General features: G+C 39.8%; 2 protein-coding genes across 3 annotated transcripts; one reads left to right on the top strand and one right to left on the bottom strand.

The window, feature by feature from the left end:
- The first annotated feature begins 4,062 nt into the window (after positions 1-4,062).
- LOC110864782 (polygalacturonase At1g48100) lies at positions 4,063-6,512 on the top strand. Its single transcript, XM_022113932.2, has 5 exons — positions 4,063-4,511; positions 4,597-4,809; positions 4,888-5,095; positions 5,614-5,695; positions 5,781-6,512. The coding sequence occupies exons 1-5, from the start codon at positions 4,134-4,136 to the stop codon at positions 6,286-6,288; spliced, it is 1,389 nt and encodes a 462-aa protein (XP_021969624.1). The 5' UTR covers positions 4,063-4,133; the 3' UTR covers positions 6,289-6,512.
- Positions 6,513-8,279: 1,767 nt separating this feature from the next.
- On the bottom strand, positions 8,280-23,368 carry LOC110864772 (protein TRIGALACTOSYLDIACYLGLYCEROL 4, chloroplastic). Of its 2 annotated transcripts, none has more exons than XM_022113911.2 (7): positions 23,238-23,368; positions 23,104-23,175; positions 22,615-22,924; positions 22,288-22,543; positions 21,853-22,213; positions 21,441-21,769; positions 8,280-8,613 (listed from the first exon to the last, which is right to left on the bottom strand). In XM_022113911.2, exons 3-7 carry the CDS (start codon positions 22,905-22,907, stop codon positions 8,410-8,412), a joined length of 1,443 nt encoding a protein of 480 aa, XP_021969603.1. In that variant the 5' UTR covers positions 22,908-22,924; positions 23,104-23,175; positions 23,238-23,368; the 3' UTR covers positions 8,280-8,409. The 2 variants fall into 2 exon arrangements, with proteins under 2 accessions (XP_021969603.1, XP_021969611.1); XM_022113919.2 differs by lacking the exon at positions 8,280-8,613 and adding an exon at positions 9,210-9,399.
- Between the last annotated feature and the right edge of the window lie 4,343 nt (positions 23,369-27,711).

Raw genomic sequence — 27,711 nt, 5'->3', positions numbered from 1 at the left:
TGGATCCTGACTGAGTATCCTGCCCAGTTGAGGATCACAAGTTCTGAATTTTACTTTGTCTTTTGCAGAAATTCGCCAAAATCCAAGAGCTGTTTGATGCTTATATTGAAGAAACTGAACAAAAGCACTCGGAGTTCCAGAAGATCTGTCAAGCCAAGGATCATCGCATCGCCTCTCTCGAGAAAGATCTCAATGTTGCGAAAAGGCAAGCGGTCATGGCACAAATTGATGCAGACCAAGAAAAGCGCGAGATCATAGAGGATGCTAAAGTCTCTGCTGCCATCACCATGTACAAGATCAAACTCCAGATGGCCCAAGAAGCTGAGGATCCCGATTTCGATAGGAGCACCTGGGACAAGGAGGGCTGGAAGGCGAAATTGGCGGAGCTGGAGGATGAGGAGGAGGCTGCAGAGGTTCTGGCAATCGAGGCAAGTGGTAGCCGCAAGGATCAGGCTGGTGGAGAAGCTGGTGGTGATGCTGGTGAAGATTCGGCCAAAGTGTGAGCTACAAGGATGGGCGATGATGGACATTTCTAGACACAGCCGGAGCCCATTTTTTATAGTTTGGTAGTGGTTTTTGTGGTTTTTGCGGTTGTTGATGTTTTTGTTAAACAATGGTTGGTCTGTACTTTGAACAATAGTTTTTAGGATTATGGATTAAGGATCCTTAGACAATAGGTAGGATAATGGGTGGTGGATGGATCCTCTGTTTGGGGGATGAAGCCACTTGTTATCCTGCCGTCCTTTATTTCCTGCACTCTTGAGACCCGTTAACAATGGAAACCCTTTGCCAACCCATGTGGACGGGCCACGTTTTGCTGGTAGAAACATGGGTTGGCAATTTTGACAACCTTAAAGGGTTTAACATTTTGTGAATAAATAAAACTTTAATCTTTTTGGCTTATCATGTGTTGTTTCATTTGATTTGATTAGACGTTGAGGATAAACCGGTACTAAAAGCTCCTGTGTCCTTGGACGACCTCGGTATCTTACCAACACTATACTACGTCCACGATGGGTGCACTTGCCCATATGTGTGTTTAGTGTTAGTAAATATCGTGTTTTATAAATTTAAAACTTGGCTAAAAAGTGTAAAAAAGGGCTTAAAATATACATCTAAAATATATTACACCTAACACGCATCAGAATCCTACAAGCACAGTGGACTTTGATGTGATCTCCATTTGCAGGATGTTCATTCTCTTCAGGGTTTCCAACTGGATGATGTTGACCTAGCTACCATTGTCCACCAGTATCCTGCGTACAAAATGATTAGCAATATATAAAGTGATTACCAGACCATCATAATGAGGATCCTAAATGCTATCCCGGTCATCGCTGTCGAATGTTATCACTTGGTCAGTTGTAAGTGTTGTCATCCTCGTTGGTCTGTCCCCTCTTTCTGCCTTAGCCTCCTTGGCATGTCTCTTAGAGGCAGAATAAGAGGTTCCACATATATCGGATCCTCCGGATATGAAATTGATTATCTTGGCGTTTGGAGGAGGTGATGCTGCTCATTCAGGATCCTTCTCAATCTCCTGACCCTTATTCTTCTTTCTGCCCAGAAGATCTTTCAAATAGCCCTTGCTCAACAGGTAGCTTATCTCCTTCCTCAGGTCTATGCAATCTTCCGTCACATGTCCAAAATCCTCATGGAAGGCACACCACTTGGATTTATCCTTCCAATCGGCCTTTTGTTGGTTCTTCCTTGGCCACCTCGCTTTATCTCCTAAACCCTGCATGGCATACATCAGTTCAGGTATATTAACAGAAAAACAATATTCTGACAATTCAGGATATTCTTCGCCATCTTCATCCTCAACAGCATTCTTTTTCTTGCTGTCATTTTTATCATACGGCCTAGAGCGGTATGGTTTGTACGAGGACTCCGATTTCCTGTTTGTTGATTCGTATGTCGAGGATGAATTCATCCTCTCTTGAATTTTCTTGTCGTCTTCAAGTCTGATATATCTCAAAGCCCTGTTCCGAGATTCATCTAAGTTCCTGCAAGGATTCATCACAAGATCCTGATAAAATTGGAAATCCTTTTGCAATCCCATCTTGAATGGCCTGCACATTATCCTCTTTTGATTCGTCTCTCATCGTCGGAACCAGCCGATCCATCTTCACTCACCTTCGCATCACAACTTGCCAGATCCCATCCAAGCAACCAACAATAATCCACATCAGTAACCCACATCGATACTGAAGTGTTCCTTAAATTCAAGTAAACACTGCAGTTGATTGGCTCACCGTGGTTGACAAGGACAATAATCTTTTCGTACGAGAGGTTGTCGTCGATATCCGCCGCAGTTGAGCATTGTACTAATTTACCAAAGCATTTTCCTATCTCATTAAACAATTCAAAATCCCAAAGACGAATTGGTATACCCCTGATAACGAGCCAAGCCACACGGTGATACACATAATCTTGGTCCGTCGAAACCTCCAAACTATCAGACATTTCTCTTAACTGCCTGGAGCCAACTTTGATGATAAATTCGTTTGCCTCCGCCACATTATTGAAGGACAATACACCTTCATGCCTCTGATATATTTGAGAGACATGTTCGGGAAATCCGGGTTGTGCACGTATCGAGGTAATTCATAGAGTGTGATAATATTAGTAACCTCACCAATTAGAGAGGAACCATTGCTTTGATCCAAAGTGTTACCTCGGTAAGAGTCAATGTCGATGTTGATACATCCAATATTTATGACACTCCTCCCATCTAGAACTTCGCTATACAACCTCGCTCCACCCATGGCGTTGCATCTATGGCTATCCTTCTGTCCCACGGGTTGTGCATCAACCTCATATCCAGATAAGTCTACATTCTGTTCACGAACTTGGTTAGCGCCTGGGAATCTAGTTGTATGCCCACTCCAGACATCAAATCTTCGCACATCGGTTCATCTTCAATATGTTGGGAGGACCTAGCTCTTATTTTCATTAGCCCAACCTTAACATTGAGAATTTCATTGACAAGATACTCACGTTTGCCACGTCGACGAAGCGTAGGAAGCCAAAACCGTTGCCTCGTCGACCCTTTTTCCAGGGAACGAAGGCATTGCCCAGGTTAGGAAGATGAGCGAATAGTTTCCATAGGATGGTGCTATTCACGTCATCTGGAAGATTCAAAACGTATATGTTCGTCTCATTACTGTTAGAGGTTTCCCCAACCTCGAACCTTCGTTGTCTCCGGTATGTAACACCAGCCTATCTATCGTCATTATCATAAAACCCCTGCTGAATCTTCCCCTTTTCATCTTGAAGCCTTCTCCGATTGTCGTAGTTATCGGCGCTTTGCTCTGGTCTCCTTGTCTTCTTGCCCTTTTCTCTCTCCTTTTCTCTCGCCATGTATTCAACTAGAGTTTTTGAGTAATTAAACTACACAAATAATAGATAGTCGTCATGTTTTAAAACGTACTCTTTGAATGGAAAACACAAAAGTTAAAAATATTAAACCACAACCCCCTTCTTTATGTCGTTATTCTCCCCCCGGTGACACTCTTAACCCACAATGACCACGTTGGTGAGCTCTGGTTATACTAAGATATCGATTTCTCTAAACCACACTCTCAAAAGGGCGTCAAGCGCTACACGATCTAATCAATTTTTATTAAACATGTTATAACTGCGTGGTGAAATTCTAACTTGACTCATAAAGACACAATTTTCAATTAAATGCATATATTCAAGATCATACGAACTTATGCGTGTAGGTATAGGTTTGGTTATGAATGCACCCGTGATTGGATTTATTCCAAAGCATTGGACTGGACCCTATTTGATGTCTCCCAACAGCCTCTCAGCCACAAGGAAATAAACTAAACAACAACAAAGTGTCACGAGGAACACTTTATAAAACACAAAATATATATGCGTCTCCTTTTTTCTTTTTCTTTTTTCCTTTTAACTTGTATCGAAATCTCACATGCATGCCGTCCATTATGGTTATAAAACTAGAAAAAAGGTGAAAAGGTAAGACAGCCACATATTACATAGGGTTTTTCCAAACCAACTGTGAGATGACACCTGTCAGAAACCTGTAATATAAATGACACCCTCACTAGCTAAGCCACTACCTCCCTCTTAACACAAACTTTTATGGAGTAAATGTTTTGTTTCCAATGAAGATCTTTTTGGTTATCTTGCTACTTGTGAATTGGAGCAATGTGGAAGGAAGATATCATTACCACAAGAAGCAAAAGAAAGCCCCTCCTCCTGCTCCTGCTCTTCCTCCTCCTGATCCCATAATATCACCAACACCTGATTACACACCAATAGTATCCGTCCCTTCTGACCCGGTTCAAGAAGACTGCGTGTTTGATGTCACGGATTATGGCGCCATTGGAGATGGTTCTACGGATGACACAGCGGCTTTCGTCGCTGCGTGGAAGGCAGCCTGTGCTGTGGAGTCGGGTACTCTGTTGGTACCATCTGGCTGCACCTTCATGATAACGTCCACAATTTTCTCTGGACCTTGCAAGCCAGGACTCGTGTTTCAAGTAACATTTTGCACATTATTTCATGTTTTGTATCCTTTTTGTAATTAAATAATGACTGACTAACTGTGTGAAATTAAATTAACAGGTAGATGGGATCCTAACCCCACCCGCAGGTCCGGATTGCTGGCCAAAGAAAGATAGCGCCAGGCAATGGCTCGTTTTCTATAAACTTAACAATATGACGTTAACTGGAACCGGTACTATTGAAGGCAATGGCAAAGACTGGTGGGAGCTTCCCTGCAAGCCTCATCGGGGTCCCAATGGGTCAACATTGCCTGGACCATGTGATAGTCCTACTGTAAGTACTAGAATTAATTAGTTTAATTTGGTTATTGTGATCTTTGGTTTATGTACCTAAATTTGTACTCTTGTTCAGTTAATTCGCTTCTTTATGAGCTCAAATTTGGCACTCAGTGGACTTAGGATCCAAAACAGCCCAATGTTTCACGTGAAATTTGACGGGTGTGAGGGAGTGTTCATAGATAAAGTGTCGATTTCATCGCCTAAACTCAGCCCCAACACTGACGGGATCCATATAGAGAATACAAAGTCTGTGGGCATCTACAATTCCATGATAGCCAATGGTAACTTTATTCATATACATTTGTTTTATTTTGAGTAATCTGCCAAAATGGTCCCTGAGATTTGGTCACTTTTGTCACTTTAGTTCAAAAATCAAACCTTTTGAATCTGGGTCCATGTTGTTTCAATTTTGTTGCCATTTTCATCCAAAATCAAAATCTGGTCAGATTTTGAGTTAACATCCAGTTTTTTTTTTTTTTTTTTTGTCTTTTTCCTCCTTTTTAACGAAGGGCAAAATGGTCTTTTAACGTTTTATTATAACAAGTTAAAAAAATCTGACAATTTTTCCCTTCATTAAAAAGGAGGAAAAAAAGACAAAAAAACTGCATGTTAACTGAAAAATCTAACCAGATTTTGCTTTTGGATGAAAATGACAATAAAATTGAAACCATAGGGACCCAGATCAAAAGTTTTGAGTTTTGGACAAAAGTGACCAACCTCAGGGACCTTTTGGCAGTTTACTCTTTTTCTTATTTATTTTTTAAAAAGTTAGTACTTGATGGTTATTCTTTGTTATCAGGGGATGATTGCATTTCCATTGGCCCCGGTTGCGTAGATGTTGATATAGAGGCTGTCACTTGTGGGCCTAGTCATGGGATCAGGTGTGTGTGTAATTAAATTTATGGTTATGGTGAATATTCATTCATAGATAATTAAATAAAGACCGGATGTATATGTGTGGTGCAGCATTGGGAGCCTAGGGGTGCACAACTCGGAGGCATGTGTTTCAAACATAAGCGTAAGGAACGTAATGATACACGATTCTGACAACGGGGTGAGGATAAAGACATGGCAGGGTGGGGCGGGGTCAGTAACAGCAATAGCTTTCGAGAACATCCAAATGGAGAATGTGAGGAACTGCGCAATCATAGACCAGTACTACTGCGCAAACAAGAACTGTGTAAACCAGACGTCAGCGGTGTATGTTCGGGACATAACTTATAGAAACATAAAGGGAACATACGACGTGCGTAGCCCTCCAATACATTTTGCGTGCAGCGACACAGTTGCGTGTACCAACATAACCATGTCGGAGGTTGAGTTGTTGCCATTTGAAGGGGAGTTAGTGGATGATCCGTTTTGTTGGAATGCGTATGGGGTGCAGGAGACGCTCACTATACCTCCAATTGATTGTTTACGAGATGGTATGCCAGAGTCGGTATCAGACAAATACCTATATGGGGAGTGCACCTAAGAAAAAGAAAAAGAAAAAAAGGTTTATGGGTATTTATTTATAGAGTTATATACTGTATAGCCCACCCCGAATAGCCAGCCATATGTTATATGTATCAGTGTGACACTAGGACCCATCCTTGTAAGGTTTAGTTTGATTACCTTATTGGGCGATGAAGTTAGGATTCATTCTCCATTTGTATGGCAGTCACATTATGATTTAAGTAAAGATTGTGTTTCATAGCATCTTGATGACTAGGGCGGTAAATGAACTGAACGTTCAGCGAACAGTTCGTGAACCGTTCGGCGGGAAGTTCGTTTACGTTCGTTTAATAAACGAACGAACATGAATAAGAAATTTTGTTTCATTAATTAAAAATGAACGAACATAAACAGAAGTCTCGTTCGTTCAGCTGTGTTCGTGAACGTTCGGTAAGGTGTTCATGAACATCCGTTCATTTGCGTTCGTTTATGTTCGTATGTTTGTATTTTAATTAAAAAATTTTGTACTTTCATATATTTTATCTATATTTTTTATATTATTAAACTTTTATTTATTTTATTACCCTAACACTTAATCTAGGAAACCCTATTTCACCTTGTTTATGCACAATTTCCGTTTCCTTTCTCATTATTTACATCGACGAATACGATCGACCTCTGTTTCACAATAAGGGATTCAAGTTCCAGTGCTACTCTCTGGGCCATCCACATTTATCTTTTGTCATGTTCACCAAATTTATTTGTGTGTTCCTTTGTGTTTGTGAACACGCTCATTTCCTTAATGAACGAACATGAACATAAAATCTCGTTTGGTAAGTGTTCATGAACCGTTCATGAACACATTTATTTCCTTAACGAACGAACATGAACATGGCCTTGTTCGTATTCGTTCGGTTTGTTTACAGCCCTATTCTTGATCACTTGATGTTACCCAATTTGATATTATACAAGGGTCAACCTATTTATTACCTATCTGAGTGATAACATTAAAAGCCTCATGTATATTTGAAATTCACAGTTGTTTAACAATAGGGAGACTGGATTGTAAATTTAACAGCATCGGTTCTGCAAAGAAACCCATAACTTCCAAAAAAATAGGACCAGGTGCTTAACTTACTCATCTATGCTTTGTTGAAAAGCTTAGATATGTGACAATCAAAACCTTAGACCACCAGCCCAAAATCTGCCAACGCTTCCATCAGCCCAACTCACCAAAGAAAGCCCAACGAAAATAGAAACAGAAGCAAAATCAAAGGAGAATTAAAAAGAAAATACAAAAAATAAATTAAAAGGAATTAGAAGAAAAAAAAGGAATAGATAAAAAAGTGTGTTTGGAAAACAAGAATGATGTTTACTAGATGGATACAAGATTTCAGTTCAGTAACATTTGACCCACCTCAAGTGCGAACGTCATCATTGGTCATGACCACATTGGTCATGGCTGGCCACGCCGGCACTCTGAGTTTGACTCTGATACCATTGTTACAACCTAAACAGAAGAAATCAACCCTTGTTTTACCGAGAAGGTCTACAGTTTGAGTCCGTATAGCCCTCCTTGGCAAAGAGAAATTTAACATCCGACTATATCCGTTTTTTGTTTTGGTTCTTGTCCTTGATACACAATATGTCTATAATACACATGTCTGGTGGGTGAGATAGCCTATTTGGACTATAAACCCATATTTGTTACCCATACAACTGATGTGGGATGGAGTTGGAGAAGTATGATGAGTTGCAGAGATGCAATATGACCCCACTGTATAACCGCTTATTAATTGGGCTAAAATCGTGTGGTTTAGTCAATCTATACCAAGTTAATCATTCATTCTCTGGTTGGTTGTTTAGATAGATTTCTAGGTCGAGAGAGACTATACCGATGGGAAGTTAATAATACTCTAAAATGTGCTTTTTGTGGTACTCAAAGTGATAGTCACTCTCAGATCTTTTTTGATTGTTCATATCCTAGGAAGTTTCAACTAAGTTTGGTAAAAAGGGAAGGAGACAGCGATGTTAACGTCAAGATTTATGTTAAATACTTGCATAATGACATGTAATCAACGTCTGTTGCGTTGCATTCAGTCAGGCATGTTCTACAAAGTCAGGTAGAATGCATGTTCGATTAAATCAACAACCATATGACTCAGGTCTCGAAAAAACGAAGCTCCATCATGAACTCTTGCTGCCTCGGTGAGTACCATGCAACTGCTTTTGCAGAACCAAGAACTTGTAATGCATATTCTACTGCAAACACAGGATCCTTCACCTTCAGAACCCTCTCACTCTCACCTTTTTTGAAATCCAACTCTACTCCAGAATCAACCCTCAAGCTGAAAGGTCCAACTAGCTGTACCAAGTCAAAATCATCATTCAATTGTAACCCATAATGAAAAATTCAAACTCGAGTGGTTAAACCTCTTAAAAAAAGTTACAGGAAACAATATTGGTTAGGAGTGTGCATGGGCCGGTTTTGGCTAAAAACCATAACCACGGTATCGGTAAATGGATAGTCATAACCATAACCGATCGGTTGTGGCAGTTTCGGTTAATCGGTTTTGAAGGTTACAGCGGGTCGGTTATGGCCGGTTAACTGTGAATTTACATCTAGCTAAAAATAACTCAAAATATTTTGACGGCGGTAGCGGCAATAACAACAATAATAATAATTACTAAATTTTTATAGAAAAATAAATAATTACTTATAGCAAATTAAAATAGAAAAAGTGAAAATAATTCCATGGTACTTAACTGAATACTTTAGTATTTAACTAAACACTTTTTTGTTGTTTAAAAAATATAGTAAATTGCGGTTTTGGTCCCTGTGGTTTATAGGAGGCCGTTGCAGTATTTTACAATTTTGAAACTTCTTGCAATTTAATACCAATGTTTCCATTTTATTGCAATTTTAATCCACCTTACTAACTTCATCCATATCCAAGTTAAACCAAGTCACATGCTACTCATATGCAGGAGTAAAATCGTACATAGCTAAAAAATAAAAGAAACAAAAAGAACAAAAATAACTTTCTACGAGTTACGTGGTTGTTCTCAGCGATCTTCTTCTAGGGTTTCCCATGAACGACCCAAATCTCCATTCATCTTCTTCAAAATCGGACGTGGTTCTCTAGCATAACTGGGTGTTTCGGAAGCAGAATGAACCATTCAAACTCAGTGTTGTATATGGTATGCATAAACCCTCTTAATACCCATTAAAGTGTGTTCGTTTAATGTTCAATATGTACATTTAAGTATGTTTATGATACATCTACTTCTACATTAAAGTCTTTAAAAGAAAACACCATTGAAGTCATAAAATTCTATACATTTAATGCTTGTTTCAGATGTGGAAAAACGAAAAATTGATGTATTGTATGCAATAGTTCTTTTCTCAGTAAAGACACGAGAATACATGCAATTTCAGTTTTTTTTTTTTGAACGGCAAGGAACGACGTGCCAACCACCGTGACACCGGGCGCTGTGGCCAAAGTCGACTACTTGACCGCCGCCAGCCCCTTGGCTCTCCCAGATGCGCGGAAACTCGACCTCCACCCGCCCGAAGGCACGACAGTGGAATAATCGGTAAAACTTCGCCTCCCATCCAAGACGAACCGGCACCACCCGTATTCGCCCTTCACATGGATGCCGCAGAAAATAATGGGGAGAGTGGGAGTCGAACCTGGGTCACAAGGAACACCAAGTTTTTCCCCAACCACTACCTCACTGGCACATGCAATTTCAGTTAAAGTTTTAATTTTAATTTTGTTGTTTTTGTATTTTAGGTCAAAATCACACGTATCTTTCCCTGAAATTCAACCATGATGGAGAGTTCACAAAAGATCCTGGTAGAACATACGTTAAAGGGGAGGTAATGTTTGTGGATAGGGTTCCTGGTGACACAGTTTTCTGTGCATGAAGTGGATCAGATGGTACCAGAGTTAGGATATCAAAAAGAACAAACCATTTCTTATGATTTTAGGGTTCTAGAACGTGACATAGATTCTGGTTTACAAGCTCTAGTTAATGATGATGATGTTAGAAAGTTATTGCAATATGTTGACGTCATAAATATTATTGAAATTTACATTGAGCACTATGCTACTCGGTTAAGTTCAAGTATGGTATTTGAAGATAATGCAGTAGATGATGCATATGTACCAAGTATGGTAGTTTATCAACCAGGAATACCCAATCAAGTAGAAGGTGAAGATATTACAGTAGATGAACAAGTTTTAAGAGAGTTCGAGATGGATCAGTTATGGAATTAAGATGATAATACTATGGAAAATCAAAGGATTGAGTTGGTTGAGTATGCTGAGAAAAGGGGTTTGAATGAAGATGTTGATGAAAATGAGGATGAAGAACAAGAATACATTTATGATTGATGATACTCGGGTCAGAGATGTTCCGGTTGACATGACACTATTTAGAAGAAATATAGACATGGTGCTACATGATGAATCTACAGGTAGTGTTAGTGCAGGGCCTTTGTTTAAGTTCGATCTTGATGGCTTTGATAGCCTTGATGATTCAGATGATGAACTTCCATTGGATAGGATGTTAGAGAAATGGGGATGAAGAATAAATAGATACGCGATTCTGTCTCTACTACTTTTTATGTGGGTCAAGTGTTTGCAAGTAAAAGTGATAGTAGGCATTTGGTTAAAAAACTGAGGGTTGATAGTAGAAGACAACTAAGCATAATAAGAAATGATACGAAAAGGTTTAGAGTTGTTTGTTATGGTCATGATCCAGATTCTCTAGTGGTTGGTAAAATAGATGACCAAGTTGGTCCATCAGAGAAGGTTAAAGAAGTAATTTCAGAAAGGAATAATGTATTTTAATAATCGTAACTATTGTCCGTTGGCCGGCAACGGTCCCAACTTTAAAAATTCCCACTTGCAGTCCCATCTTTTCACATATTGGCCTTCAATGGACCCTGACTAACAGAACCCTAACGCCGTTAGTCTCCGGTCGCCCGAAAAAAAAACATTTTTGGTCGGAAAAAAGTTCCTAAAGGTCCGATCTATGGGTACAAACAGGTTTGGGATGAAAACTTGAGTTTTCTGGCTAAAAAGTTGAGTTTTCCGGCCAAAAAGAAGTTTTCCGGCGACCTTAATAATTGGGGCTTTTTACTAGAAAAAGTTCCTAAAGGTGCGTAATAAGGTTACAAAGAGGTTTGAGACGAAAAGGTTGAGTAACAGGTTTGGGATGAAAACTTGAGTTTTCTGGCTAAAAAGTTGAGTTTTCCGGCCAAAAAGAGGTTTTCCGGCGAAAAAGGAGTTTTTCCGGCAAACTTAATAATTGGGGCTTTTTACTAGAAAAGGTTCCTAAAGGTGCGTAATAAGGTTACAAAGAGGTTTGAGACGAAAAGGTTGAGTTTTCCGGTCAAAATGGAGTTTTCCGGCCAAAAACATTTTTCCGGCAACCGGAGACTAACGGTGTTAGCGTTCTGTTAGTCAGGGTCCATTGAAGGCCAATTTGTAAAAAGATAGGACCGCCAGTGGGAATTTTTGAAGTTTGGACCGTTGCCGGCCAATGGCCAATAGTTGGGATTATTAAAATCCATAGTTCCTTTCAAAAAAAGGTGGTCCCCCAGATGTGGAGTGTTCAAAGGACTTCCAAAAAAAATGGGAATCCAAAGCCAACATGTCCTTGGGTATTATATGTTTCTAGGAAGGAAAATGTGAAGTCTTAGGTAGAGATGGGCATAATCACCGGTTCCAAACCCGACCCGTTAGAACCGGCCCGTAACAGGTTCCAGTCCCAACCCGGTATAAAGCATACCCGGTTTCGGGTTTAAAAAACCAGACGGTTCCTACACGGTTCCATATTTAAAAAAAAAATAAGTTCAATACCCGGTTCCAACCTGTACCCGGTTCCTACCCGTATCCGGTTTCCGCGCGTACCCGGTTCCTCCGTAATAAAACAATACCCGGTGCCACTTTATTACCGTTAGAATCGATTTGTTACCGTTGGAATCGATTCTAACGGTCAAATTCAGCATTAAATACAATTCTTACCGTTGGAACCGGTTCCGACTATAAAAACTTTGGCATTTTTTCAAGATTATCACACAATTCTCCCTATTCTTCTAGCTTATTCTTCTATAATGGCTACCAAAAATTCCAAAGTTACAAACTCCACATCCGTCAACAATGGTGATCAATCCGCTCCATTTGTCGTTGGAACATTATCACACAATCGCAATATTGAGGTGTGGTGTAATTGGGACTTGGTCGAGTTGAGTGATGGTTCGCAAAAGGCCCAATGCAAACATTGTGGCTCCTTGTTAAGCAAGGACTCTAACTCAACGTTAACCAAGCATGTTAAGAAGTATTGTAAGGCATTAAAGGAGGCGACAATCGGTCAAGTGCAACTCTCAAAAGACGGTACGATATTCCGTTATGAACACAACGTAACTCGCGATAGGATGGCCAAGTTGGTGATTAAAAAAGCGTTGCCGTTTGGACACTTCGACGACCCCGATCTTACCAATCTTATTAGAGAGACGCTTCAACCACGCTACAAACACGCAAGTCGTACTTTAAAACGCCATTGTTTGAAGTTATGGGAAAATGCTAGAAAAGATTTAATTGTTTGTTTTAAAAATTTAAAAACTAGTGTTAACTTAACTAGTGATGTGTGGTCGGCTCCACATGGTTTACCCGAATCGTACATTTGTGTCACCGCCCATTGGGTAGATCCCGATACATGGCAAATGATGAAGCGTACGATTGCTTTTGACGAGTTTCCTTCTCCTCATACGGGAGAAAATATTTATAAAATTATAAACGCCACAACTTTTTTATTAGGACAACATTTTTGTTTTTACATCACAAACAACCTAAAAATACAACATTGAACAAAACACATAAAACATCAAACATAATCATAAACCACACAAACCGGTTTTACATAAAACACCTAAACTTTAGACGAGCCGGTCCCGAAGACTTCACCCTTTTCACTTTTTTTCGCCTTTGTCAACGGACAATGGCGGTCGGTGTGCTTCTTTAGCGTCGAGTTAGCCGACGCCTTCATAAACTTGCCGCAACCTTTGCATCTAGCCATCTCGTGGCTATCGAACATTAAGCATAAATCAAAGTTCTTCCAAATCGTCGGGTTCCTTTTTGTTTCCAAAACCGTAACCACTTCATCGTTGCATGCCATGATATCTCTTAGCAAGTATGAATTAGAAAGGGTGTTGTACTTGTAGAGAGGTTTAAGAGTGTGTTTTTGGTAGAGGTTAAAGTGTTTAAATAACAAAAAAAAAACCGATTATAATATTAAAGAATCGGTTTCAAACATTAATGCAGCTTTTAACATTGATTTGACTATACCCGGAAGAACCGGTTCCAACAGTAGAGATGTCAGCCTTTTTCTTCACATGTTTTGGAAGAACCGGTTCCACACAATAGAGATGAGATGTCGGCCTTTTTCTTCACATATACGACAGAACCGGTTCCGACCCGAACCCGGTTCTGTTGAAACCCGGTTCCACAATACCCGTAACCGGATACAACAGGTTCTGGTTTTTTTGACAAATACCCGGGTATGACCCGGAACCGGTTCTATGAGGAACCGGGTACGTTCAAATTTAAGGGGAACCGGGTCCGGGTAGGAACCGGGTCCTGGTATTAAAAATACCCGATTATGCCTATCTCTAGTCTTAGGTGGTGAAAACATTCATAAATAACCACAACTACCTTCACACCCCAGAGATCAGATTGTGCACTTTAAGTTGGATTGCCAAAGATATTGAAGAAACACTCTTGATAAATCCAACCATACCTTTGTCAGTTTTCAAGATCAAGTTCAGATTCTCAGAAGAAGTATCAAATTTCTGTTTCTAGGTATAAAGTCATTAGGGCTAAGTCAATGGCTCTGAAAAAGATTCAAGGACTCTATGCATTACATTATACAATCCATAGGGATTATTGTGAAGAACTTATGAGATCTAACCCTAGCACTACAATAAAAATTAAAGTGGAGAGTTGTTGCAACCCAGCTAGCTCAACCAGGCAATTCAAGAGGATTTACATATGCCTAAGGGCTTTAAAAGAGGGTTTCAATTTGTTAGGGAAAGAGCTACTAGGTTTGGACGGTTGTTTTATGAAAGGGGCCCTTTCCTTGACAGATTCTAAATGCTATGGGAGTGGATTCAAACAAAGGGATATACCCTGTTCAAAGACATGCTTTGGAAATGTGCTAGTGTAACAACACCACAAGAGTATGAGTGTATGACGCTGCAATGAAAAAGATTCAAGAGCAGGACCAAGGTTTACATGATTGGTTGACAAAGACTACACCTAAACACTGGTCTAGAGCTCACTTTAGTGGAATGTTTTCAATATTAAACGATTATTATACTAAAGATAGTTATAATTCATTATTGACTTTTTGTGCAGGGAGGGCAAAAAGTGATGTGCTACTGAACAACTTATGTGAGGTTTTCAATAAAAACTGCTTGGGGAATAGATAAGCCTATCATTACTTGCTTCGAGATCATTAGGGAATACCTAATGACATAGTTATTAATAGCGAGCATAGCGCCCGCTATAGCGAATAGCATAGCGTAGTAGAGATGGGCATAATCGGGTATTTTTAATACCCGGACCCGGTTCCTACCCGGACCCGGTTCCTACCCGGACCCGGTTCCCCTTAAATTTGAACATACCCGGTTCCTCTTAGAACCGCTTCTGGATCATACCCGGGTATTTGTCAAAAAAACCAGAACCTGTTGTACCCGGTTACGGGTATTGTGGAACCGGGTTTCAACAGAACCGGGTTCGGGTCGGAACCGGTTATGTCGTATATGTGAAGAAAAAGGCTGACATCTCTACTGTGTGGAATCGATTCTTCAAAAACATGTGAAAAAAAAGGCTGAGATCTCTACTATTGGAATCGGTTCTTCCGGGTATAGTCAAATCAATGTTAAAAGTTGCATTAATGTTTGAAACCGATTCTTTAATATTATAATCGGGTTTTTTTTTTTTTTGTTATTAAAACACTTTAACATCTACCAAAAACACACTCTTAAACCTCTCTACAAGTACAACACCCTTTCTAATTCATACTTGCTAAGAGATATCATGGCATGCAACGATGAAGTGGTTACTTTGGAAACAAAAAGGAACCCGGCGATTTGGAAGAACTTTGATTTATGCTTAATGTTCGATAGCCACGAGATGGCTAGATGCAAAGGTTGCGGCAAGTTTATGAAGACGTCGGCTAACTCGACGCTAAAGAAGCACACCGACCGCCATTGTCCGTTGACAAAGGCGAAAAAAAGTGAAAAGAGTGAAGCCTTCGGGACCGGCTCGTCTAAAGTTTAGGTGTTTTATGTAAAACCGGTTTGTGTGGTTTATGATTATGTTTGATGTTTATGTGTTTTGTTCAATGTTGTATTTTTAGGTTGTTTGTGATGTAAAAACAAAAATGTTGTCCTAATAAAAAAGTTGTGGCGTTTATAATTTTATAAATATTTTCTCCCGGATGAGGAGAAGGAAACTCGTCAAAAGCAATCGTACGCTTCATCATTTGCCATGTATCGGGATCTACCCAATGGGCGGTGACACAAATGTAGGATTCGGGTAAACCATGTGGAGCCGACCACACATCACTAGTTAAGTTAACACTAGTTTTTAAATTTTTAAAACAAACAATTAAATCTTTTCTAGCATTTTCCCATAACTTCAAACAATGGCGTTTTAAAGTACGACTTGCGTGGTTGAAGCGTCTCTCTAATAAGATTGGTAAGATCGGGGTCGTCGAAGTGTCCAAACGGCAACGCTTTTTTAATCACCAACTTGGCCATCCTATCGCGAGTTACGTTGTGTTCCTAACAGAATATCGTACCGTCTTTTGAGAGTTGCACTTGACCGATTGTCGCCTCCTTTAATGCCTTACAATACTTCTTAACATGCTTGGTTAACGTTGAGTTAGAGTCCTTGCTTAACAAGGAGCCACAATGTTTGCATTGGGCCTTTTGCGAACCATCACTCAACTCGACCAAGTCCCAATTACACCACACCTCAATATTGCGATTGTGTGATAATGTTCCAACGACAAATGGAGCGGATTGATAACCATTGTTGACGGATGTGGAGTTTGTAACTTTGGAAGTGTTGGTAGCCATTATAGAAGAATACGATAGAAGAAGAAGATTAGGGAGAATTGTGTGATAATCTTGAAAAAATGGCAAAGTTTTATAGTCGGAAACGATTCCAACGGTAAGAAATCGGTTCCAACGGTAAGAATTGTAGTAAATGCTGAATTTGACCGTTAGAATCCATTCCAACGGTAACAAATCGATTCTAACGGTAATAAAGTGGCACCGGGTATTGTTTTATTACGGAGGAACCGGGTACGCGCGGAAACCGGGTACGGGTAGGAACCGGGTACAGGTTGGAACCGGTATGGAACTTATTTTTTTTTTTAATATGGAACCGGGTAGGAACCGTCGGGTTTTTTAAACCCGGAACCGGGTATGCTTTATACCAAGTTGGGACTGGAACCGATTACGGGTCGGTTTTAACGGGTCGAGTTTGGAACCGGTTATTATGCCCATCTCTATAGCGTAGCGCTCGTGTCGCTATATAGCTGGTAGCAACAAACAGCGGTAAATAGCGAGATTTCTGTAAAATTTTTAGCTTTTTTATTATTTTTTTTCGGTAAAATATACATACAAAATTTTTCTGAAAATTTCTTGTAGTGTATCGCTAAACATGAAATAGCGCCCACTATTTGATCGCTATCGCTACGTAGCATATAGGTAGCTTGTCGCTACCGTCCGCTATTCGCTATTGACAACTATGCCTAATTTAAAGAATTGCAAATGTTCAGCAAGATATTGAAAAATGTTCAAGTCTATTGACACCTAGAGCGACATAGAGGTTTTTGAGCAAATCAATAATGAAGCTTCAAACTACACAGTGAACAAGACAAGTATCAGGTTACTAGAGGAACTAATTTGCATGCAGTGGTAGTAATGTGAAATATGATAATCATAGTTATTAAAGGCGCTAGGCGCACTCAAGGCGCATAGGCCTTGCTTGGGACCTAAGCGCAAAGCGCAAAAAAAGCGAGGGCCCGAGGAAAAAAAAGCGCACAATGAAAAAGAATTAAAATAAATATTATGTATTAGAAAAGTAATAATATTCTTCAAATAAAACAAGCAAAAGCTATTATATAACATTTAATATCATCTATTTAGTACCAAAAGTTCTAAAATATTAGTGTATTTGTGTAGAAAAGTAGTTATCCTGAGATAAAAGTAGAAATCTGGCAGAAATCTTGCTGGAATTTAGAGAATTTGGCTAGAAACTCCCCGAAGTCTAGAATGTGCACATGAACCATCACCTCGAGAATTAAAGCGCAATTTTCCTCGAATTGAAGCGCAGTTGCCTCGCCTCGCTTGGAAAATGGGCCTAGGCGCAAGAGGCGATGGCTTTTAACAACTATGATGATAATGAATGGTATTAGTGCTGGAATTCTGGAAGCATGGGTTGATCCTGTTTATTCCCTTAAGACACTTCGAAGAGTGTGTATGCACACACTATTGCACCAATGAATGGAAAGGAAATGTGGACACCCTCTGCATGTCCAACAACATTAACACCTCCCAAGCATCACACTCAAATTGGTAGGCTGATAGAGAATCGAAGCTTAAATCTATAACAATGGTGGAAACTGAATAGTAAAAATGGAATTGATGCTGGTAATGATCCAAAGGATCTACAAGAAAAGGAAATAACCACCTAGTGGTCCCAGGGCTATCCCTTCTCAATGCATAAGCATGAGCCTAACAACTTACTAAAATCTCTCCTATATTTCTATAATGACTAATGCCTTATTTATAGAAGTAACAATTACACTAACCCCCTTACACTATTACAATATACTATTACGTATGCAATTTCTATCAATACTCCCTCCATAAGTCAAGACTTGTCCTCAAGACTTGTGAATAGAGCCCACAACTTTTTGAACACCCTCATCCAAATGCATAATCAGCTCGTCCCTTTCATCCCATTCATCATCCCCAAGTAATAAGACACGAAGACTACCCGCCGGACACTTGTGGCTAGGACTATAAACCTGTCCACACTTAAAACACAATCCCTTCTTCTTTCGATCCTCCCACTCGACACGAGATAAAGAACGAATGCCTCGATCATGGACACCCACTTGCACATTTGCAGCCCCATCATTGCCAACAATTTTAGAGCCCGTGGTATCCCATACACGATGGTTGATCCCCGAATCCATAAAAGGCAGCCCGGTATGTGACAAATACCGAAAACGAGATATCAACGAATCGGATTTTGATGGCCGAAGCATCAACTCCACATCTTTAGCCAAGTACATAGCATCCATACAAGCAGTGGGGCGATGTAAACGGACTTGTTGTTTGACATCCTCTTTCAAACCCGCAATGAAATAGCCAAGAGTTTGAGACTCCGGTAAATGAGGGACCAAGGATAACACATACTCAAAATCATCAATATAATCAAAGATGGAATCCAATTGCTTAATAGTAGCTAATTGTTCATACGGATTCTGAATTGAGAGACCAGTGAAACGTTGCAATAATTCGGACTGAAATTGGAGCCAAGTCAAGGACGGATGAACCTGATTAATGATTGTGAACCAATGTTGAGCAGCACCAATCATACTCAGTTGAGCAAGCTGTAAGCGAGAAGCATCAGGAGTCTAATTGAGATCGAAGAACAGGTTCGCCTTCTGGATCCAGCCTTGTGGATCAAAACCAGAGAATTCAGGCAAGTGCACCTTCTTCACAGCCCATGGTAAGCCAGACGGAGGGTCAGAAGAGCCAGATTTGGGACCGAGCGGCGAGAACACCGGATCTGAAGGTCCAGGTCCAGAGGAATTGTCCACATGTTTCTTCTCCTGCGACCTCATCCATGCTAACACAACCTTACGAAATTTAGTAGAGTCCAAACGATCCTCTTCCAAAACCTGCAAAGAGGCCTTAATTGCGGTAACGTCAGCTTGTAACTGCTGAATCTGTTGCTCATGAACATCCAGACATCATTATGATTCACCATAATTGAATCGGAAAGTGCAGTGATATTGGAATCGGAAATTGGATCAGAAATTGAATCAGAAATTGAATCGGAACTCGAAAAGGAACAGATATGTGAAACCAGCGATAGCGATTGATTTGAAATCGGAACTTAAATCCGAGAATGAATCTGTAAATGGATTCAGAAATCGAACGATGTTGCAGCGGGAATTGAAGCTTTTTTTTTTAAGATGAAATTGGAATAGGAATTCGATGGAAACAGAGGTGAGGCAGGTTGAGAATTGAAGATCTGAAACGAATTGGATCTTATGGAAAGCAGAAGATCTGAAACGAATTGGATCTGAGATCCAACTGTGACGCAGATCCGAAAATTGAAGAGAGATCTGGGGGAATATGTGATCGAGCAGAATTGAAGTAGAGAATTGTAGAGCAGAAGTGGCAGGTCGGACCAATGATAGAGAATCGAAGCTTAAATCTATAACAATGGTGGAAACTCAATAGTAAAAATGGAATTGATGCTGGTAATGATCCAAAGGATCTACAAGAAAAGGAAATAACCAACTAGTGGTCCCAGGGCTATGCCCTTCTCAATGCATAGGCATGAGCCTAACAACTTACTAAAATCTCTCCTATATTTCTATAATGACTAATGCCTTATTTATAGAAGTAACAATTACACTAACCCCCCTTACACTATTACAATATACTATTACGTATGCAATTTCTATCATAGGCCTAAGAAAAAAAGAAAGAGATCAGCACTTGACCGAGCAAATGAAAAAGACAGGTCACATGGCAAGGAAATGTAACACTGTAACGTGTGATGTCTGCAAAAAACCGGGACACAACAAAAGGACATGCAAAGGACAAGTTCAAGCATCAACACAAAACAAGGCTGCTTAAAGGGCTTCAAAGAAGGTTGCTTCAACTGCTTCCAAGATAGTTGCTTCCAGTGGTTCAAAGAAGGTTGCTTCAAGTACTTCCAAGAAGGCTGGTCCAAGTGGTTCAAAGAAGGCCGGTCCAAGTGGTTCAAAGAAGCCTGCTTCAAGTGCTTCAAAGAAGGCTGTTTAACTTAGGGGTGAGCATAAAACCAAATTAACTAAACCGTAACCTAAATAACCGAAAAACCAAACCGAAATAACCAAAAAGCGAAATAACCTAAGGGTCGGTTAATTATATTTTTTGATAACCGCATGTTGCGGTTCGGTTATGGTTATTCTTATTTTTATAACCGAAATTAACCGAACCGAAGTTCTAAACATGGCCGAATTCATAGGACCATAAGTTTTTAAGTTAGTGTTTGAGTGTTTAACCATGACCCAATGTATATGTTTTTTTGGTGAAGTGTTTAAGTCTTTTAACCATGGCCCAACCTCACTGAATTTAAAACACTAGCCACTTTGTGTTCGTATGTATGCTTCCACATAACACGTCTCTACATGTTACTTTTGTTTTTGGAATTCAGTATGCGTGTCGTAGTGAAATATAATTGATAATTCTACAAGCTTTAATTGTGTAATTTATTTTTTGCGCATTAATTTTCCATGACTCACATTTAAAGCCCAACTTGAGAAACAATGAAAAAAAACGACCTATAACCGAAAGCGCATTAACCGAAACCGAACGGTTATGATTTTTTGATAACCAAAGTGTGCGGTTATGGTTTCGGTTTTAGGCATAACCGAACCGCACCATGCTCACCCCTAGTTTGAGTTTAACAAAATGCTGAATGTTAAACGTTTAACTTTTGAAATGTTTTTGGCATTCTACTTTTGAAACTAGATGGTAATATTAAATATTTAACTTTATTGCTATTTTGGCATGAATCTGCTATAAACTGCATTGAATGGGTTATAAACTGTTGTGAATCTGTTCAACTGTTATGAATCTGTTATAAAATGCAGTGAATCTGTTAAACTGGTTGCTGTTAAAACAGTTAAACCGGTAAACTGTTAAACTGTTCTGTTGAAACTGAAACTGTTGAACTGTTAAAACAGTCAAAACCGGTAAACCGTTAAAAGGATGCTGATATTAGGCATTTGGTTAAAAATAGGCTGTTAAATATGCTGAAATGTTAAAGATAAAATATGCAGAAATCGGATAACAGGAGTCATAGAAACGTTTACCTGCTGGTGAAGCGAAAGGGTGGTATTTGGACAAATATCCTGAATTGCTTGTAGATTAGGTGCTCGAGAATTATATACGTCATTTGCCAAAGAAGCAGCACCCGAAAAAAAAGTTGAACCAGAGGGGAAATCGAGGACGGCCTGAAAACGAGTTAGATCAAGGAACATCTTCTGGAAAGTTCCGTGCTGTGCAGATAGTGAAACCGTCGCAAATGAATCAGCTAATAAAGCACAGTTTCCCCTCCTTACACCAAGACCAAAGCCTTTAGAACCATCGCCACGTGGCGCTCTAACTGAATTATCTCCAAAACATGCAGTCATCACACATCCTGCAGGACAATATACAAGAAAACATGAAATTTGTATTAACAAAATTGCAACTGAACACATCGAACACATCGGTGTTGCTTACCAATGATTCCTGTTGCTGAAATATGAGGATTGGAGAGGAATATATCGTACGGTTGCACCATTTTTAACTTTGGCGCTCGACTTCTCCATACGTCAATGCTATTTTTGAAAGAAAACGCAGTTGTTGCAGACAAACCAGGCTGTAAAGAGGCGACCGTCGCATCGTCGTTTTGCTGGCTCCCGATTTTCTTCGGTGGTCCGGCATTATGGTTGATGCAGATGTGGTAACTTGGGCCACTATCGGAAGAAGAAACCGATGCCAAATCAACTGCCATGGTCAACGGAACATCGTAGAAAGTCCCATCCTTGTCAACAAAAAGTCCCGGAGAAGCTGCTTCGAGAGTTAGATTATGACATGGGAACTGCAAGAAACGATGTATAATGTGACGAAGTAAAGGAGATGTTGATGATACTAATCTGTAACAGGACATGACACCTTGTGATGAAAAACTGCTTTTTTTCGAGGTGTCTTGTAGTCATCATAACCGTAAGATTCTAAGCTTAAAAGAAGAGAATCATCAGGTGTTAGGTAGAACTCGGAGCAGAGATCAACGGCGTACAAAGACTTATCGCTGAGATGCTCGGCAACGCTTTGGAACCATGGAGATTGGCGTGTAGGTTGCCTGAACCCGTTTTTCTTGATACCAGACACCAACTTTTGTAGATTAAACTGACCAAGCACTGTTCCAAACCTGTTACAACAAAACCGATTATCTTACACTTAACAATTTGAGTTGAATGAAAATGGAAATCAACTATTTACCAGCGATCAAGGGCGAAAGTAGGTAATGAGAAAACACGTTGAAGAGAAAAACCGGGAGGAGATTGAGGATGAGGAGTATGAAGGGAGTAGGAAGGGACAAAGGGCATAAACATGAAGCGCTGAAAGAAGTCCACCTGTTTGGGTCTTGAAAGGCGAATCCCTCTGGACAATCCAAGGACCGATGGGATCGGGTCACTGGGTACGGGTCGGGCAATGCCATTGAGGGTGGCCGGAGTCGAGCGGTCCAAATCCCACAACCCATCATCGTCCCTTACCCATCTCAATTTCCTCATTCTCAACTTATCAAGCACTGTTGAAACATTATTTATGATAAGTAGATATAAAACAAAACACTACATTTTAGGAAATTTCATATCATCCAAATTACACTTATTGGACATTTCTACTATATGAACAATAATCCTAAACTAAACAAGATCAAACCCTTCAACATTTCTTCACAAATATGACAAGAAAGGGATGTAATACCTTAATGATTTAGTCCAGAAGCTTCTTTCGCAATAGATGAAGGTGAATTTGTCCGGATTTCACATATTTAACCTAAAATCACCAAGAAATGCTTAAATATCCAATTTGGTTATGTAATTAGGTGAATGTCTTACCACTTAGATGAGATGTTCTAGAAATGAAATTCGATTGCGCAACTCAACAATCGGAGACGGCGGTGGAGACTCTGCTTCTCAGTTTGCGATTTACAAGGACGATATCTAACCATCCGAATTGCAAAAACTTAAAAGTTTTTTTTTTTTTTAATTTTATTTGCCAAACTTTTTAGACCGTAGGGTATGTTAGGGCGGGGGTTTGAGGCATGGGTTGACACGTAGAGTTCGAGCCCCCCCGCTAGGGGTGAGCAAGAAAACCGAAATAATCGAACCGTAACCGAATAACCGAAATAACCGAACCGAAAAAACCGAACCGAAACAAAAACCGTCGGTTTGGTTTTCGGATATTTAATAACCGAAAATTTCGGTTCGGTTTTCGGATAAACTTTTTCAATAACCGAAAAAAAACGAACCGAACCGATAAGTTACAATCCATATATTTTTATGTTTAAGTTTAAATTGTGTAAGTGTTTAACCCAATGCTAGTAGAAAATGTTAATTTTATTCTTGAATGTTAAGTGTTTATAATAAAAACATTATAACTGAAATGATTTATTATTACCCATAAGATATAACAAAATTTAATATAAAAATTAAATTTAATAAAAACTTTGAAGAAACATAAAAAAAGATTAGAAGGTTAGGTTTATATATAAACAATATTAATTAAAGAGGTTAACTATAATAATTTAAATATAAATATATAAAAAGATTGTTATAATATAAATTATACTTTTTATTGAATCTTATATAATTTTGTTCCAAAAACCGAAAAACCGAACCGACGTAAAAACCGAAAAACCGAAACCGAAAAAAACAAAACCGAAAGGTTTTTAAAACCCAAAAACCGACATTTCGGTTTCGGTTTTGATTTTACCCAAAAACCGAACCGAACCGTGCACACCCCTACCCCCCGCTGGTGAGTAACATGTCCGTTGGGTATGGCGGGGCGTGGCTAACCCGCGTGGCTGTCAGCTTTATTTAAAAAATTAACAAAATACAAAATTAAAAAATACACACAACATTTAAAAAAAGAAGCCTAAAATTTTATTAAAATTTCCTAAAAATTACAAAATTCTACAAAAAAAAAATAAGATTACAAGATAAAAAAAAACCTAAAGCATTAGGTATATTCCAAAAAGAGCGAGCTTGTCAAACGGCTTCCGCTCTTTGCCCTGGAACTCGATGTTGGCCACCGCCACCCGGTCCTCGTGACTTATCTCACCGCCGGGACGCTGTCATAGTTGGCTTTAAAACAATCGAGCTTCGGTCGTAGCTCGCGCCATTTGTGTTAGCACGCGTTTAAATTGTGCCGGTCGTTTCCCACGTTATGCCGGTAGCTAGCAAAAGCTTCCAGCCAGTAACGGGTCTCACCGGGTTGGCGACCCTTCATCGCGTCCACGACGCTCGTGACAAGGGCTAGCTACTCCTCATGCGTCCAAGAGGCCATCGATCAAGTGTTTGTGGATAACGGCTCGGGTAGTTGACTTGGGTTGGGGTAGCGATGTGGACAGCCGGTGGGGTTGGGGGTTATATAGCGATGTGGACAGCCGGTGGGGTTGGGAGTTATATAGCGAGGTGGGTGGGTGAACCGTTTGGCTTGGCCAAACGGTTATATTTTAAAATTTAAACATGGCCCGCTATGACCTAGCCAACAAGCAAATAGAAGCCGGCCACGTAGGACCGCTAGGCATGCCCAACGCCCAGTCTTAAACTCCCGCCCAAGGGGCCACGCCCAAACCCAAGCCCACCCGGGGTGGTGTCTTGGGTGTTTTCAGCCAACCCACGCCCCATACCCCATAGTCTTAGTTCAAATGTTTCATTTTTCTCCTATGGGTTCAAAAAGGTTTTCACTGTTGCCATTTTAGTCCACTAGGTTAACTTCATCCATTTTTTTTGTTAACAAGAAGGGCAATTCGATCATTTCTCAAGAAGAGCTCCCTGACCTCTTATGTTTGCGCCACGCATACCACACGCAGACCTTTGGGTCTGAAGACTGTTTGTTTTCCCGAAGATCTTTCATTAAAAGATGTCTACGCGTCTGTCACACCCCGATTTCCACGTGTATCACCGGTGGGCCCGGTGGGGGATTACCGTGACGTAGTTGGCAACAATATAGTCAAACCACAATATATAAATGCACAGCGGAAGCATAAAGATAAATATAATTCAACCATTTACTGTAATATCCAATGTATCACAAGTAGTTGAATAGTATCCACAGGAGGGATCAAAAATAAATAAAAATGTTGTTCAACAGATAAGACATCAAGCTTGCGAGACTTCTTAAGATGCTAAGGAGCTAATGCCAGCCGATTACGTGTAGTACCTGCACTTAATCTTTTTGGGAAAATACGTCAGTTTACACTGGTAAATACATTCAACCGACACTTTTGAAAAATGTTTATTAAAATTGATTTGAATGCATGAGGCACAAATTCTTTTATAACTTGGGAGAATTATTTAAAATTATAATCTTGTGAACGAATTACATGTTCCTTCTATGCGTTCAGTAGCCCGGATCCTGTCCGGGTTAAAGATCAATAGACACACCACATTGCGTAAAACCGAGGCGGGTAAACCATCGGCTACGTCTTTTAATAGTATAGACATCAACCGGGTGTACGCCTACACCCGGGTGTCGAGGTCGTGGCCATTTCGTAAAATGATGCCAAGGATATCTGGGACATGGTCATTAACCCCCCAAAGGCTTTTAAGTAACAAGACTGTTTAAATGAGCCGATCAAATTATTCAATTAACCACCTAAGCGATGGAAGATTTGATGCTCAATCAAGCGGTATTTTATATACCGTAACCCAAGCCCGTATAAGGGAAAATAAGTTAAAAGTATTTACCTTTGCAAGTATTGTCCTTAATCAGTTAAATCACAGATATCTTTTACTGGGGCTCCTTATTCTGGAACGAAGGTTTTAAAATAACCTATTAGAATCCTAACGGGTCTTTATGTTAGCCGTAGCCTAGACCAGTTAGTTTCGAGGGATAGATACGGTTTAATCGCGTGAAAGGCGAAAACCGAGAATGGAATGTGATCCTGACCCAACAAGTTCGGAGACTTGTTTTATATGGGTTTAATATTCACACTCTGGATTTTGGGGTCAAAATGATATGGTTTGACCCGTATCGGCTAATTTATGTAAACTAGTTACATAAGCCGAACCGTGCGCGCAATAGGCGCAACGGGTAACCGTAGGAGTCCTACACTGTTTTCCTAAGTCAATATACTTTAAAGAGGTTGTGGTATCAGTAGGATACCTTCCATAATGCCCGTAACGAGTTTTAGTTCATTATACGCCCCGTAGGGGTTTTCCGGTCATTTTAAAGACTTTTAAAAGGGATTTCTGAGTTCTACAGGAAACCTGAGTTTCCCGATCAGTTTAGTATGTCTAAAATATCTTATTTATTAATTAAAATCAGTAGCAACTGGAATCGGGTCAAAAGACCTTGTAGAACTCAAGTTTTGGCCGAAAAGGGCGTATTCGGTATTTACCGAACCGTAGCCATAACCGCAGGTTATGAGCAGGTTAAAATTTATTAAAAATCTTTAAAAATCCCAAAATATTATTTTACTACAGTGGGTAAAAGTTTTGGTGACGAAATCTTGGTTTAGGTAGGCGTTATGCTAATTGCGCCGTTTATTACAAAAGTTTCTTATAAATGCGCTATTTAGCATAACTCCCATTCTAGACCTCGGATTGGCGTGAAACCTTAAGGACATGCTTAGAATTTAGTAAGCAAGGTTATGGTCCCTTCATGTGTCCGAAATACTCGTTTTATTTTAAAAAGGGCGTTACGGTCAACTTTTAAGTAATTAACGGAAATGCGTAAAAGACTCGGACAAACAACGAACCGGTCACAGAGGGTGATACCATCACGTGACCTGGTCCTAAGAGAGTCCTAAGGCATATCTACATTGCACTAAAACGGGTCAGAACTGAAGTCAAAGCAAAAGTCAAACTTTTGCGACATTCGGTTCCGAACCGGGTCAATATAGCAAATGGCCGAATCAAACGAGCGTAGACAAGTTTATATACTTAATATCATGTTTTATGAGTGTCTAAACAGGTTGCATATCATTTATATTACAGATTATGCAAGAATCGCAAAAACAGCTTTCTGTTGACTTTTTAAGTACGCGTTTGACTCGACATTTGCACTAGTTAGAGTGGTGATCATGGGGAACCCTTTCAGAGGTTTATTACCCACACAAATACCAACACATAGCTATTTTTGATTCGACATAAGACTGAGCCATTAAGGATTTATCTCGAAGTCAAACCGTAGTTACGACGGTTTGATTTTTAGCTATATTACTAAGTAAAACTAAACCAGAAGGGATTTAAACGACTTACAGAAGCTTGAACACGAAATAGGATGCTAGAATAAAGCTTGGAAGCTCCAGAGATGATCAAGAGAATGTGTTTGAGGTGTGGTGAAACTTATGCATACAATGGG

This window comes from Helianthus annuus, chromosome 1, assembly GCF_002127325.2.
Source record: "Helianthus annuus cultivar XRQ/B chromosome 1, HanXRQr2.0-SUNRISE, whole genome shotgun sequence".
NCBI lineage: Eukaryota > Viridiplantae > Streptophyta > Magnoliopsida > Asterales > Asteraceae > Helianthus > Helianthus annuus.
Note: the sequence above shows the minus strand (reverse complement) of the source record. Positions and strands in the feature narration are given on the sequence as shown.

Bases quoted from the DNA above. Each gene is read 5' to 3' on its own strand.
- LOC110864782 (XM_022113932.2), top strand. From the start codon at position 4,134: ATGAAGATCTTTTTGGTTATCTTGCTACTTGTGAATTGGAGCAATGTG. The intron at 4,810-4,887 runs GTAAGTACTAGA...ACTCTTGTTCAG, and splicing joins GACCATGTGATAGTCCTACT to TTAATTCGCTTCTTTATGAG. The intron at 5,696-5,780 runs GTGTGTGTGTAA...TGTGTGGTGCAG, and splicing joins GGGCCTAGTCATGGGATCAG to CATTGGGAGCCTAGGGGTGC.
- LOC110864772 (XM_022113911.2), bottom strand. From the start codon at position 22,907: ATGAGGAAATTGAGATGGGTAAGGGACGATGATGGGTTGTGGGATTTG. The intron at 22,544-22,614 runs GTAAATAGTTGA...TTGTTGTAACAG, and splicing joins ACTTTCGCCCTTGATCGCTG to GTTTGGAACAGTGCTTGGTC. The intron at 21,770-21,852 runs GTAAGCAACACC...ATTGTCCTGCAG, and splicing joins TTCAGCAACAGGAATCATTG to GATGTGTGATGACTGCATGT.